The sequence below is a fragment of the Elephantulus edwardii genome, unplaced genomic scaffold (assembly GCF_000299155.1).
Source record: "Elephantulus edwardii isolate Elephantulus edwardi_28Jun2011 unplaced genomic scaffold, EleEdw1.0 scaffold00068, whole genome shotgun sequence".
Lineage (NCBI taxonomy): Eukaryota > Metazoa > Chordata > Mammalia > Macroscelidea > Macroscelididae > Elephantulus > Elephantulus edwardii.
In genome coordinates this window covers 14352302-14366561 of record NW_006399818.1, presented here as the reverse complement: position 1 = coordinate 14366561, position 14260 = coordinate 14352302, and the positions used below count along the sequence as shown (strand labels likewise).

Sequence of the window (14260 nt, the reverse complement as noted above, 5' to 3'; positions counted from 1 at the left end):
CTCCTTCATCTAGAGCCAAAGAGGAGGAAATTGAAAATTTATATCAAATCTTGCAGTCCAGAATTGACCAAACTTGCAATTATGATGTATGAATGATAATTGGTGACTGAAAAGCAAAAGTTTGGAAACAACGAAGAAGGAATGGTAGTCAGAAAATATGGACTTGGTGTCAGAAATGAGGCTGGAAATAGAATGATCAAATAATCGAAGTTCAATGACTTATTCATTGCATTACATTGATTTGTTCACCTTCTTTTAAAAAGACACAAATGGTGACTTTACACATGGACTTTACCTGACAAACGATGACAAAGGAATCCGTTTGACTACATGAAAAGGTTCAGCTTATCTAAAGACCCTCCAACCACTGGAGATCTTTCCCTTCCTCGACTGTTCACACTGTCTGGTCTCAGCTGCACCATCAGCGTGATATACAGTGCTCTTGTCTGTCACATCACTTTCTATTTCTTATTAATTTAAAAGAAAAATTTTACATTACATTGGGCACCCTCTTGTGATGAGGGACAAAGTAGTACTTATCTAATGGAATAATTTTATCCAAAGGTGTCTGAGGAGTCTCAGGACTTGTATATTACACCTGTTAAGTCATAAGTTTTTGCTGAATAGCACAGAAACTGCCCCCAAGTTACTATGTCAGTAGGCACAACCTGGGATAAATAAGTACAGATCTCTTTCTGGAACACCAACTCCCCTCTTGTTCTAGTTCAAAGCTAAGTTTGTGGCTTCTGAATCTTCTGTGTCAGGTTTCAGCATACCCTCAGGCACTTCCTAAGGAGCCCAGGTGGTGCAGGTGCTTCCTAAAGAGCCCGGGTGATAGCACTTGGCTGCTATCTGAATGGTTAGTGGCTTGACCTCATCACTTTTTCTGAGAAAGATGCTGCTGTCTGCTTCCCTAGAGACTTGTCGATGTTAGTTGCCTTGAGTTAAGCATGACTTATAGCAACCCTACGAACAAGGAATCTGAACCGTGCCCCATCCTGTCCCATCCTCATCCTCTCCTACATATTTGAGCCCATTGCGACAGTCACTGTGTCAGGCCATCTCATTGAAAGTCTTCCTTTCTTTTACTGACCTTCCATCTTTCCAAGCATGATGTCTTTTTCAAGGGCTGGCCCTTCCTAACAGCATGTCCCAAGACTACATCCTTGTAAACCCTATAGGCAAGTTTTACTTTATAGGGAAGTGTCCTACAGGGAGCTCTGGTTGCCTAGTGGCAAGAAGCTGCCCCACAATCCCTGAGGTATGTGGATCGAATCCACCAGATGCTTTGCTGGAGAAAGAGGGACCATCTCCTTCTGTACCAGTCAGATCTAATTTGATGGCACACACACACACACACACACACACACACACACACACACACATAAATAAAACAAAAAAAAAAACAAGGAAGTGTCCTACAGGGTCACTAAAAGACAAGTGCACTTAGGCTGCTCCTGAGAGGCAAGTGTGGTGAAACTTGGTCTCATATACTTTGGACATGTTAGGCGGGACCAGTCCCTGGAAAAAGACACCATATTGGTAAGGTAGAAGGTCAACAAAAGATAGGACGACCTGCTAAGAGATGGATTGGCACAGTGACTGTGACAGTGAGCTCGAGTACAGCAGAAATCGCGAGGATGGTGCAGGACAGGGCAACTTGAAGTCTGTTGTTTACAGGCTCATCATGAGTGTGGGCTGGACAGCACTTAACAATGGCAGCACATCAGATCCATCACCGGGATGATCACATCAGCATAAAACTGAAATCCTGTTACACGATTTTCAAACCACTGAGAATCACGGCCTAGCTAAGTTGTCACCATCTCTGACACACTTGGGCACATTGCTGCAGTCACTGTGTCAATCCACCTGGTTGAGGGTCTTCCTTTCCTTCTCCATCCCTTCACCTTTCCAAGCGTGATTTCACTCTCCAAGGAATAGCCTCTCCTAGCAACATGTCCACAGTATATTAGATGAAGCGTTATCATCTTTGCCTCTAAGGAGCACTCTAGGTGCACCAACCAGGTGGATTGACACAGTTGCTACAGCAATGGGCTTGAGTGCATCAGAGATTGTAAGGATGGCACAGGAAAGGACAGGGTTCAGATCTGTTGTTCGTAGGGTGGCTGTAAGTCATACTTGATGGCACCCAACAACAACAACAACAATCAGTTCTGACTTAAGGCAATGACTTTAGTTTGAGTATTGGTTTATTATAAGTCACTCAAATAATTCTTGGAAATAAATGGGGCACGTGCCAACGAATGTGTTACTATACATGTTGACACATTGCTTCTGAAAGTGGCAGATGCTTCCCCTTTGCTCTTGAACATCCTAAGCTACACATCCTAGGTTTCAATTCAGTCAATGGCTACAAGAGTCACTTGGGAAATGCAGGTAACCATTGCACCACCAGGGATCCTTCAGGAAGACTCAGGATTGGAAACTTTTGAGCTCATTCCTGGTCTAAAGGCTCAGGTTCAATTCTGAGTTCACCTTGACCATCTCTGCCAGGTCCTGGGCAGTGCATGGGCTGCTCCTTTATCTATCACAAGTCCCTTCCCCAGACAGTGTCAAGGTTAATCACACTTAGCCACACTGACCTTGGAAGTGGAGGTCAGAGCAGTCGGCGTCCGCATGGCATTGCCCGTTGTCCTGTAAGCAGCGGTCAATGGGCAAGTTCTCCGGCTCGCAGTCCATCCCATCTCCCACGTAGTGACTTTTGCATTTACACTTGTGTTTTCCCTGTGGGGGAGATGGGAAAGGATGAAAACAGCCCCTTCGGTAGGACCCAAGGACTCCCAAATACCTACGGACCATCATCTAGGGGAGGGCCAATAATTCATGCCTCTATCCTGGAGAGGGAGCTCCAATGGCTTAGTGGTAAGGCATGGCACTGGCAAGCCAAAGGTTGTTGTTGTTGTTGTTATATGCCGTCGAGTCGTTTTCAACTCATAGCGACCCTATGCACAACAGCCCTAAACCCTGCTCTATCCTGCGCCAACCGCACTGCCTCTGACATACCCATCCCGATTACTCCAGTCACCGAATCAATCCATCTCATAGAGGGTCTTCCCCTCCTGCGCTGTCCCTCCACCCTCCCAAGCATGATGTCCCTCTCCAAGGACCCGTCCCTCCTGGCAACGTGTCCAAAGTATGTCAGATGAAGCCCCAGAATCCTTGCCTCCAAGGGGTAGCTTGGTTTAATCCTCTCCAAGATGAATCTGTTTGTTTTCCTGGCAGTCCATGGTACATTCAGTACTCTTCTCCAGCACCACAGCTCAAAAGCATCTACTCTCCTTCTGTCCTCCCTAGTCATTGTCCAACTCTCTGATGCATAACAAGCGATTGCAAATACCATGACCTGTATCAGGCGCACCTTAGTCTCCAGAGAGACACCGTTGTTCCTGAGTACTTTAGAGAGGTCCCTAACAGCAGACTTTCCCATCGCGATATGCTTTTTGATTTCCTGACTGCTGGTGCCAAGAGTGTTGACTGTGGAGCCGAGCAAACTGAAGCTGTGAACAATCTCAATCTCTTCGCCATCCATCCTGACGCTGTCAAAGGTATGTAGTTCAAATCCCATAGCTTCTCCATGGGAGAAGGATAGGCAGTCTCTTCCTATGCAATTAACTGCCTCTGGAAACCCAGGAGGGTCAGCTATGGGTTGGTTCCAGCTCTGGTGTATAATAGTAACAGCAAGATTCCAGGGGAACTGTGATGTCCTGCTTCTGCACAGGCTCATGGTGACAGGCTGTTACTCTTCACATGTCAACTCATGCCTCACCTCAGAGATGCTGTCCTTGCCACCGTAGAGAAAGAGGTTCTGCAGCTACGCTGGCCTGCCTCTTGTACATCATGGCTCTCCCATGCTGTTTAAGCATCTTCCTATGCATTTCTGTCTGCACAGAGCATCTCCATCCTCCATATGCTGGGATACTGTCAAACCTACTGCTGCAGTGTCAGTTCCAACTCAGAGCAACCCAATGGGACAGAGTAGAACAGTCCCTGAGTTTCCAAGGTCCTCGTCTAAGGAAGTGGAGAGCCGTATCTTTCTCCTGTGCATCGGCTGTGGTCTTTGGTTAGTGGCTTAGTACTTTAACCACTGCACTACTAGGAAGCCTTCTATTTTTCCATAGACTCAGAATATTGATTCCATTCTAAAGAGACCTCAGTGGTTTCCCAGCCCGGCACTTTTCATGCCACTTCCCACCATCCTTTTTTGCTTTTAATAACCTTTTGATTCTGAGTTCATTTTACAGTTGCAAAGCCTAGTACAAAGAGTTCCCCCAGTTTTCCCTCTTGGCAGTAAAACCTCTCAGTGCAGTTGTCAAAACTCAGACGTTAACATGGTCTGCTACTGTTGACTCAACAAGAGATTTTATGTGGGCTTCACCCATTTTTCCACTAATGTCTTCTTTTCTGTCCAGGATGTTTACTTTGTGTTTAACCTTCTAAATTTAAATAATAAGTAGATTGTAATATGAAGAAAGCTTAGCAAGAGCTGAATGAGAGGTAGAGAAGCCAGGCTGAGTGAAGCCCAAGAACATGCTCCCGGATTCTCCTGAGGAAAAGCAACTCACCGGGCCAGTCATCTCACAGATGGCGTGCTCGTGACAATTGCCATTGAGGCCGTCTGCACAAGGGTCTACCTCTGCGCAGCTGAAGCCATCCCCTGTGTAGCCCGTCGGACAGCTGCAGGAGACCGTGGTGTTTGCCTGGGTGCACTTGGCGACTTTTGCACAACCACCATTGTTCTGTTTGCAGAAATCTACAACTGCAAGAGCAGAGGAAAAACACTTGTTTTATTTCCCTCTTTGCAAGTAGAGAGTTGGATCAAGGTATGGGTCACCCCAGTACTTGTGGCACTGAGAGTCAGCAGAGTGGGGCCGGTAGGACTGGGGTCCCCTAGTGCAGTAACTCATGGTGTCATGTCCAAGACTTGGCTGTGATTCTCAATGGCTTAGCAGATGCTATCTCCTAATAGGATTCTCTTCCATTTGTGATCTGCTGTGATAAGATCAAAAGGAGAGTTTTCCAATCAACCAAAAGGGGAATTTCCTTGGAGATGGGGCGGGGCTATCTCCACAATGTAAAAAGAAGTTTGTTCTTTTTCTCAGCCCCACTTTCTACTCATTGCTATAGTCTGGCTCTTGGAATGAAAGCCTATAGAAAATCTCAGATTTGCAGATTTTGGATCTGCCAACCCCAACAACAATGTGAGTTGTTAGAGGTATTCAATGTGCCATCTGACTCTAAGTCAGATGACTTAGGATGACACACTTGTTGGTGTGTGCTGTGACCCTATGCACAACAGCTCTGAATCCTGCTCTATTCCAAGCCAGCCTCATGACTCTAAGTCAGCCTCTAAGACTTGGGACTTGCCATCCCTTACAATTATGTGAGTAAATTTATCTTTCTATTTACGTATATTTCACTTGCGTTGCTCCTCTCGACAACACAGAAATAAGATTACATATTCATGGAAAAGAATTAGGACATGTAGCCAAGGCTACCAGCTTTCCCCCATTGCATATTCTCTCCTTTTTACTATTTAGTAAATTTTCAGCTGTGTTCATAGTTGCCCAGGCAACTCTTCCAGGCTACCTGGCAGCTCAGACGTAACAAATAGTAAGATTCTTGCCACTTGGTTGGAGCCAAAAGTGATTTTTGAAACTTCTAGGCCATGTCTTTAAAGAGAAGGTGTCTGTTTCCTCTCCTCCTCTATCTGACTGCCTAGAAAATGTTTATGTAGCATTAGCCCATCATGGACCAGGAAATTGATCACCGGATGGCAGAGCAACAAGGTGGAAGGAGTTTGGGTTCCTGGAAGCCTTTCAAAGAAAATCTGTGTATTAATCCTGGATGTTTCTTTCCATTATGTGAAACAGAAAAACATCTCCCTTGTTTTTGCCACTCTTCATTTAGAAGAATTTTATGTCACTCTGTATGGTCGAACCTGTATCTAAAGCATTATAAATAGACATTGCAGTGTTCACAACAGTTTTCACTAACGAGTGAGAGTAAGTTTACTATTTTTCCAAAAAAATTCTATACTTCAGTGCATTTTCTTAATTTTTGACACAAAATTGAACAGAGTTAGGGAAAAACTGTAACAGCCCTAATGCTTGACACAGCAATTTTAATACCAAGATCTAGGAGGTGGGCAAATGAGCATGCATGAGCAAATCCATTTTCAGATAAGGAAACGGAGTCTCAGAGATGGTAAGTATTGCTGAGTTCACCTGGGCAGGAAGTAGAAGAGATTAAGATGGGGCTCAGGGACCCGGAACAAGACCCGATCTTCTCACCCTCTCTTTGCGGTCTCATAGAGACAAAGGCACCCACCTGTACATGTGATTCCGTCACCTTCATAGTTCAGGTTACACTCACACGTGTTGTTCTCTTTACAGGTGGCATGCGTGGAACAAGGCGGGTTGCACTCTGGAGGTAAGACTGCAAAGGAAATGGCCCCTGTTCAACCGTATGAAGAGCTGGGGCTCGCTTAAGGATTGCCCCAAGTCTGTCTCTCTCTGGCCCATCACTATGTTTCACAAGCCCTCCACCCATCCCCAGCTATTCTCATACAATGGAGCATGAGAGGCTTGCCACAGTCCATTCCAACCCATAGGTACTTCCAACCTAGAGGTAGAGATTCAAAAGCTCCTCTTTTATCATTATCTTATCACACTCCTATAGTCATTATCTTTACTATGTTATCCAGAGTAAAATGCAAGTGTGTGTGTGGCCTTTAGAGGGGTTGTTGTTGGTGTGTGCTGTGACCCTATGCACAACTGGTCTGAATCCTGCTCTATTCCAAGCCAGCCTCATTGTCTCCCATTAGCACAGTCACTGAGTCAATCCATCTCATTGAGGGTCTTCCACTCTTGCGCTCTCCCTCCACCCTTCCAAGCATGACGTCCCCTCCAAGGACTAGTCCCCTCCTTGTAGGCAACACAAATTTTGCACCCAAAACCTCATTAAACTCCATAAACACCAGACTCACTACTTCTGAATTGATTCTGACTCAGAGCAACCATATGGGTCAGAATCGAATCTGAGGAAAGCAAACTGCTTTCTCTTTCTCCCATGGAGTGCTGTATGGAAGCAGCAACCCTGTGATTACAGTGCAGCAGTGTGCCGCCAGGACTTTCTGAAACCTCGCTTGCTCATTCATTGGCATCAAGCAGATTCCATCAAATAGAGACTGTATCGGGCAGAGTAGAACTGCCCCAAAGGGTTCCAGAGGTTATACGTCTCAGGAGGAGGACATTGACCATTTTTCTGCCAAGGGGTGGCTGGTGAGTTCAAAGTGATTTAGCAGGTTTTCTCTCAGGCTCTAAGGGCATGGGGTTCCAGAAGGAGATGGTTAAACTGGAGGGGAAACTCCATGGCTTTTGAGCTTCATGGTCAGACAATGTCAACATGAGTATTAGCAGTAGGCCATAGGCTCAGGGGAGGGGAAGAAAGTGGTGACATTAGGAAGACTTGGAAGGAAACATAGTGTCAGAATTCTTGAAACTTCTAGTTGCCATAAGCCAGTGGAGAGGTGGCCTTGTGGTAAACAGTTGAGCTGCTAACTCAAAGATGCTCAATTAGAAGAATGAGCACCTTGGAACAATCTCCTCCTGTGCAATTTACTAACCTCTGCAAATTAACTCACTGGACGGTCGGTTATGAGTCAATTCCAACTCACTGGCACAAAAGAACAACTACAACCTAAAACCCAACATACAGCCCAGTCACACCTCTGAGATGCCTGGGAGAATGAAATGTCAACAATTCACGCATCTACATCTTCCAGAACACGGGACGTGGGGTGTGAGGGTGACCTCACAAGACTAATTCCTGAGGAATGAGGAGAAGCCCCTGGCTGTTACACATTTTAACTTGTTAGGCTGATAATCAAAAGGCTTGACGTTTGAGTCCAGCCAAAGGAGCTTTAGAATAAAGACCTGGTAATCTACTGAAAGTTAGTCTACTCTAAGTGTGCTCTACTGTACTTAGGGTTTTTGAAGTTTCTCCTTGGAGGCTAGGATTTTGAAACTCTGTCTCACATACTTTCGGCACATGGCCAGGAGGGACCAGTCCTCGGAGAAAGACATCATGCCCAGAAGGGTGGAAGGACAGTGCAGGAGAGGAAGATCTTGGATGAGATGGATTGATACAGTGACTAGGGCAATGGGGGCTGGTGTGTTGGAATCAGTGAGACTGGATCAGGACAGGGCAGGCTTCAAAACTGCTGTACATAGGGTCACTATGGGTCACAGGTGACTTGATGGCACATAACAACAACAATCTGCTGGAAAATCAGCCATTGCCAACCCTAGAGAGCACACCTTTACTCTGACACACACATGGTCACCATGTGTCCAAATTGACTTGACAACAACCGGGGATGGTGGTGTGATGAAGATGACAGTGACAATGACAATGGCAGTGACCACGGTGGTGGGCCTGCTCACACCTGACTCTTTTTTTAATGTGATCCCGACACTCCAAGCAATCCTGCTGCCTACAAGGCCTGTGGTTTTCTTTTTGTAGATGAACGAATAAAGGCTGAGAGAGGGTGAGTTACCTAAGGCCATTTGCCTGATAAGGGGCAGAATCAGGGGTCAGATGCTGGTCCTTAGGACTCCAAGACTGTGTGTTTCCTATTAGATCTCTCAGTCTCGAGCTAAGAAAAATTTAGATGACTGTGACCACGTGACACAGAAACCCCACCCTGCCTGTCCTGGGATTCTTTGCTTGAACTGGACTTTCCTTAGTTGCACTGGCAGGTACGCTGGCTTCCGGGATGCGAGTTAACGGAATATTTTCAATTAATTTTCCTGAAAGTCACCAAATCTCCCAGATTCCAGGGCCACTTAGCCAAATCATCTTTTCCTCATGGAAAGAGAACATTTGCATTATTTTTTTGGTTTCTTTTCTGGGGTGACTCAGGCCTAGAGATGCAGTTGGATGCTCCTGGAGTGGTCTGGCAGCTGACCACTGCCCGTGACTGACCTGTCCGAACGTCACAGAAGCGGCCTGTCCACCCTGCTTCACAGAGGCACTGCCCGGAGCCCAGGATCCCGTCATCACATTGCCCGTGTTCCGAGCAGACGCAGACTGGAAAGCGAAACGAGAGCAGTGATCAGAGACGAAGTATGGGAGGCCCTGTGCCTATGCCTGTCTTTTTCTCTCTCTTTTTCTTTCTCTCTCTCTCTCTCTCTCTATTTCTCCCCTTCCTCCTCTTCATTCTCTCTTTTTACATCTGTATTCACTGTACACACTAGTAGGCGATGAAGTTATGGTTGAAACAGAGGTTGTCCTTGATCTCAAGAAGCTTACAGTTTAGGCAGGAACTAGCTATTTATTTGCTCACATAATTATAGATGCAATGAATGCCATACATGCAGAAGGAGAAAGTGTCATGGTGAGAGAGGCAAATGAGGGTTCCACTGTAGAATTTTTTATTTCTGTGCAGGAAATCCAGGTTTGATTCCCAGTCAGTGCACCTCACGTCTGTCAGCGGAGGCTTGTATGTTGCTATGATGCTGAACAGTTTTCAGTGGAGCTTCTAGACTAAGATGAGGCAGAAAGGCCTGGTGATCTGCTTCTGTGAACCAGCTGGTGAAAGCTATGGTCCTCTGGCTCACACTGATCTTGTTCGTCAATAACAAAACCTTTAAAATATGTACCAGTTCCATTACTCCTTAGCACTATCACAGCTTGGTTAAGGTGCACCTAAATGGCTACGTTGGCTTCCCTAGAGGTCGTCCTGCCCCCATCCTACTCAATCCTTCTCGATCTGCTCATGACACTCCCTGATCCATTCTCCTCTGGCTGCCACTCAACATTTAGAATGTAATCTGAAGACCTATCTCTGGCCAAGAAGCTCCTACATGATCTATGTATGATCTGGCCTCTGGTTGCCTTCAGATTTCACTTCCTTCCTCCCTTCCTCTTCCTTGTCCACCTTGCTCAGCCACTTGACCATCTTACTGGTCTTATGCTCCGAGCCCATTCCTACCTCTGGACCTTTGCACTGCCTCCTCTCTGTCAGCAAAGCCGTTCCTCTAGTCTTTGCTGTTCAGCACAGTAGCTACTAAGCCCAGGCATCTATTTCCATTTAAAGTAGTTACAAGGAAACATTTTTCCAGTGCTCGATGGTCACATGTGGCCACTGTCCCGGACAATGGCATTGTAGTACATTTCCAGTAGCCCTGAATTTGGTTGGACAGTGCTTCTCCCAAGATCCCCATGCCAGTCTCCCTCATCTGTGGGAGGGCTTGGCTCAGAGGCTCCCTGTCCAAGATGTCTTCTATTATAAAACACTGCCTCCTTTCCTTCGCGATCCCCTACGTGTGTGTGCTTTTTCTTTACAGCTTTTAGAATTGTCTTTATAGCTTTTATCTGTTTCTTCTTTTTATCTGTTTCCTTATAGCTTTTTATCTGTTTTGAATAGAAACTCATGAAAGCTAGAATTTTGTTTTCCATCCTTCCTTATTTCTAGAATTTGGGATCATTTCAGACTTTTAAAACAAGGTCTTGACTTCTCCACCAGTCAAGTGGGAATAATAATAATAATAATAATAATAATTGCACCTGCCTCTAAGTGTTGTTAGGAAGATTGAATAAAACCTACTTACCTGTCACACAGTAAGCACTTACTCATCTAGTTAATCATCAACTAAATAATCATGTTGTTGTTAGGTGTCATTGAATCAATTCTGATTCACAGCAACCTTTTGTACAATGGAATAAAACACTTCACAGTGTTTTTATTAGTCTCCTCACAATCAGTGTTATGTCTGAGCCTACTCTTGCAGCTACTGTGCCACTTCTATCTCATCGAGGGTCTTCCTTTTTCTGAATTATAGGTGTAATTATGTTGTTGTTGTTATTTACTGTCGAGTTGACAATGACTCCTGGACTCTTGTTTTATTTATATTTTAAGTAAATGAATAAAGAAATAAATGCACAGTAGATATCACTATTAATAAGCAATCAATAACTATCTGCTTGTTGAACGAATGAATATAGGCCAGCCACAGCTCTCACTTCTGCAGCTGCAGGGAAGGGAAGCTTTATTGCAGAGGCGAGTCTTCCCATGGGTAGAACTGGGAATACACCCAAGGAGGAAAGAAGCACATGTGACAGGCAGATAAGACGTGGGTGGCCTGGAGAAAGCAGAACAACGAACTTCTTGGTCAGGCTGACAGCATGGCTGGGGAGAGGAGTGCACAGCTAAAGCCAGGAACAACACGGTGTCGGGCGAGGGAGGGGGAGGTTCACATACCCTGACAGTCGGGCCCGAACCTGCCAGGTAAGCAGTGCTCACACGCCGTCCCGTTGAAGCCGACGTTGCAACGACAGTCTCCCGTGGCCCAGTACTCATCGAGGCAGACGCCCCGGTTATTGCACGGGTTGTCCGGTCCTCCGGGGCAGGCTGGAAGACAGGAGACCTCAGGGGCTCAGCAACTGCCCGGAGCAGCTCGAGGCTTTTGTAAATGGTGCTGTCAGACCAGCTTCAGCTTGGCATTCTCACACCCAGAGGGACGGTAGTCCCAGGTATAACTGGATGTTCAGGGCAAGTCCCTGGGTTATGGAACACGAGCTTAAATGTGTCTGATACCTAGTAAGCCACGTTGGAACTACACTGAGCCATACTGGGATCAGGATACCAGAAATTGAGTAGATTTGGCTAAGTCATGAACTCTGAGCTTCTGTTTTCTTAGCTGTAGATAAAGATAGCTGAGGGCAATGGCGGTTCACTGGTGGAGTTCTCCCCTCTGATGTGGGAGACCTGGCTTTGACGCCCAGCCGGTATACCTCACGTGCAATCACCAATGTCCGTCCGTGGAGTTGAGGCGACACTGAACAGGGTCAGACCTTCCAGACTAAGATGAGGGAGGGACCTGGGAATCGACTTCAAAACATTAGCCCAAGTAATCCCCGTGGCTCACAATAGCCTGATTTGCAATCAATCGTAGGATGGCATCGGGCCAGGCTGTGTTTCTTCCATTATGCACAGGGGCACCATGAACTAGCTATTTCCATAACAGCAAACAAGAGGAACAACCATAATAATGATGCCTCCTCTACTATCCCACAATGCTCTTGTGAGGACCAAAGGAGGTCACAGAGCTGGGAGCCTTTTGCATATAAGGAATGGTGCTAATCTGTAAGTGGTCTGCCCTTCAATGGCAGAGGGCAGACGCTGGGTGCCAGCTCAGATTCTCCCAACTAGACCTCAAGGAATGGAGCACGAGCAATAATGGAAAGCATGATGAGGCCCTTAAGTTTGACCTTTTCTGTGCCTCAGTCTTCTCACCTGTTAAATGGCATAACAATGGAACCTACTTCCCAGGAGTTGTTGAAGATGAAATGAATTGAAATACAGTGGATTCTTGCTAGTCTCAGTAGTTATAAAGTTGCCAACTGGCACCGATATAATGAATATGAAACCATTGTAGGGTCATATAGGGTTCATCAATTGATCAGTATACTTGTTTTATGTGAGTTTCCATTGAAAGACAATTATTTAACATATACTGTTGACTCATTAGCATTGAACTCACTGTGGATGTGCCATAGGCTCTATCGAGACAGCGAGGTTTCAGTGCTTAAATTCCTGGTGGCAGAGTGATAGGGCAAGGCTTCACACCCCATAACAGGGAGTTTTCCAGAAATTTTGACTCTCACACATCGTTATCAGTGTACCACTCAGATAAGGTAGAATCATATCAGATGCATTCAGTCCCCATGCTTGACATTGTGTGGCATCAGAAATGAAATCTGTGGGGTCTTGAGCACCATGGGAAAATGTCTACACTATAATATTAAACAAAGAAACCGGCACATAATTCAATATCTATCCCAGAAAATCTAAATGCAGCAGAAAGCAAGAGGTATCAAAAGAAAGCAGTAGGAGAGCTTTCCTCTTTCTGTTATCCACCCCTCCCTATATTCATCAATTTGTGTGACCCTATGATTAAGCCCAAGGTATATGAACTTGGTCAGTAAACCAGAATAAAAGAAAACAAATAAAATTAAAAAAAAACACTGTAGGAAATAAAAATATACAAACTACTCCAAAATGACCACTCTTAAGCTGGGGAAGTCATTAGGAGGAAGATTTTCCACCTCCTTATGTGCTTTGATTCATGGCATAGTGAGCGTACAATCCTTTCAGAAGAGCAAAGGGAGGAGAGGAATTCTTACCCTGGCAGTCTCGCCCAAAGTAGCCCTTACAGCATCTGGGGACTTGCATGAGCAAGGAACACTGCTCCTGGCAGCCTTCTAGATTCGTCCTGAAGACCAGGTTGTAGAAACAAGGTTGCCTCTTACCCTGAAGGACACAGAGAATGACCCCTCCCTCAGTTTTCCGCTCAACACTCAGGGTCTTGGTCTCTCATCTGCCCTCTCGTGGAGGAGCCTGGGTACTTCTCAAACTGAGAAGAGGAACTTGCTGAGTGTGTGTGTGTGTGTGTGTGTGTGTGTGTGTGTGTGTGGCATCAGTAGGCAAAGGTGAAAGCCCATTACCGGAAGGATGGGAGGGGTCAGAGAGAGAATTCACTGGAAGAAGAGTTCTTCCCCATCTTAAGTGAAAGAACTTGCTGACCACTACAGCTGCTTGCAAATGGTTTGGCTGCCTGGGTGCAGTGGCTTTTCATGAGGGATTCCAGGTACCAGGGAGTCAGTTCTGACTCTTGGTTATTTATGTGTGTCAGATTAGGGCTTAGCTCCATAGCGTTTTCAGTGGGTGAGTTTTCATTGCCAGATTTTTCTTTTGAGATCCCTCTGAGTAAGCACCTCCACCCCCATCACCAACTCATCGTCACAGGTCAGAACTGACTCATGGCTGGCCCTCCAGTGGAGGCTGGAAATTGCACAGGAGGAGACTGCCCGTCTTTCTCCGGCAGAGCAGCTGTTGGATTTGAACCACATGCGTTTGGTTGGCAGCGCAACTCTTTACCCACTAGGCCCCCAGAACTGCCTTCTGGGTTAGCAGCCAAGACTGTTTGTCATTTCCCATCCCACCAGGACTCCTCGCATCACAGAAGGTGGTGTGTTAAAGGTTGGCAAAGTCCAAAACCGTCCTCAGTGTCTCTGAGTTTATGTTTTGTTCTGTAAGGGTGGTTTTGATAGAAAGTTTCCTAGTAGAGTAGAGTGGAGTGGGAAGAGCTTGGTTTCAGTTAATGTTTCTTTTTTAAAAAAAATAATTTTAATGAGCATTTACAGAGATTTTGGATTTCCATTCATTCATTGC

At 45.7% G+C, this 14260-nt stretch overlaps 1 protein-coding gene across 1 annotated transcript in view; it reads right to left on the bottom strand.

Moving 5' to 3' along the window:
- Window positions 1-14260, bottom strand: part of STAB2 (stabilin 2) — a 251479-nt gene that overhangs the window by 32403 nt on the left and 204816 nt on the right. The window contains exons 54-59 of the mRNA XM_006888578.1: window positions 13213-13339; window positions 11288-11437; window positions 9010-9114; window positions 6352-6459; window positions 4587-4780; window positions 2607-2748 (exon numbers count right to left, since the gene is read on the bottom strand). Of these exons, the coding sequence (XP_006888640.1) occupies window positions 2607-2748; window positions 4587-4780; window positions 6352-6459; window positions 9010-9114; window positions 11288-11437; window positions 13213-13339 (826 nt within the window). The remainder of the gene's footprint in view (window positions 1-2606; window positions 2749-4586; window positions 4781-6351; window positions 6460-9009; window positions 9115-11287; window positions 11438-13212; window positions 13340-14260) is intronic.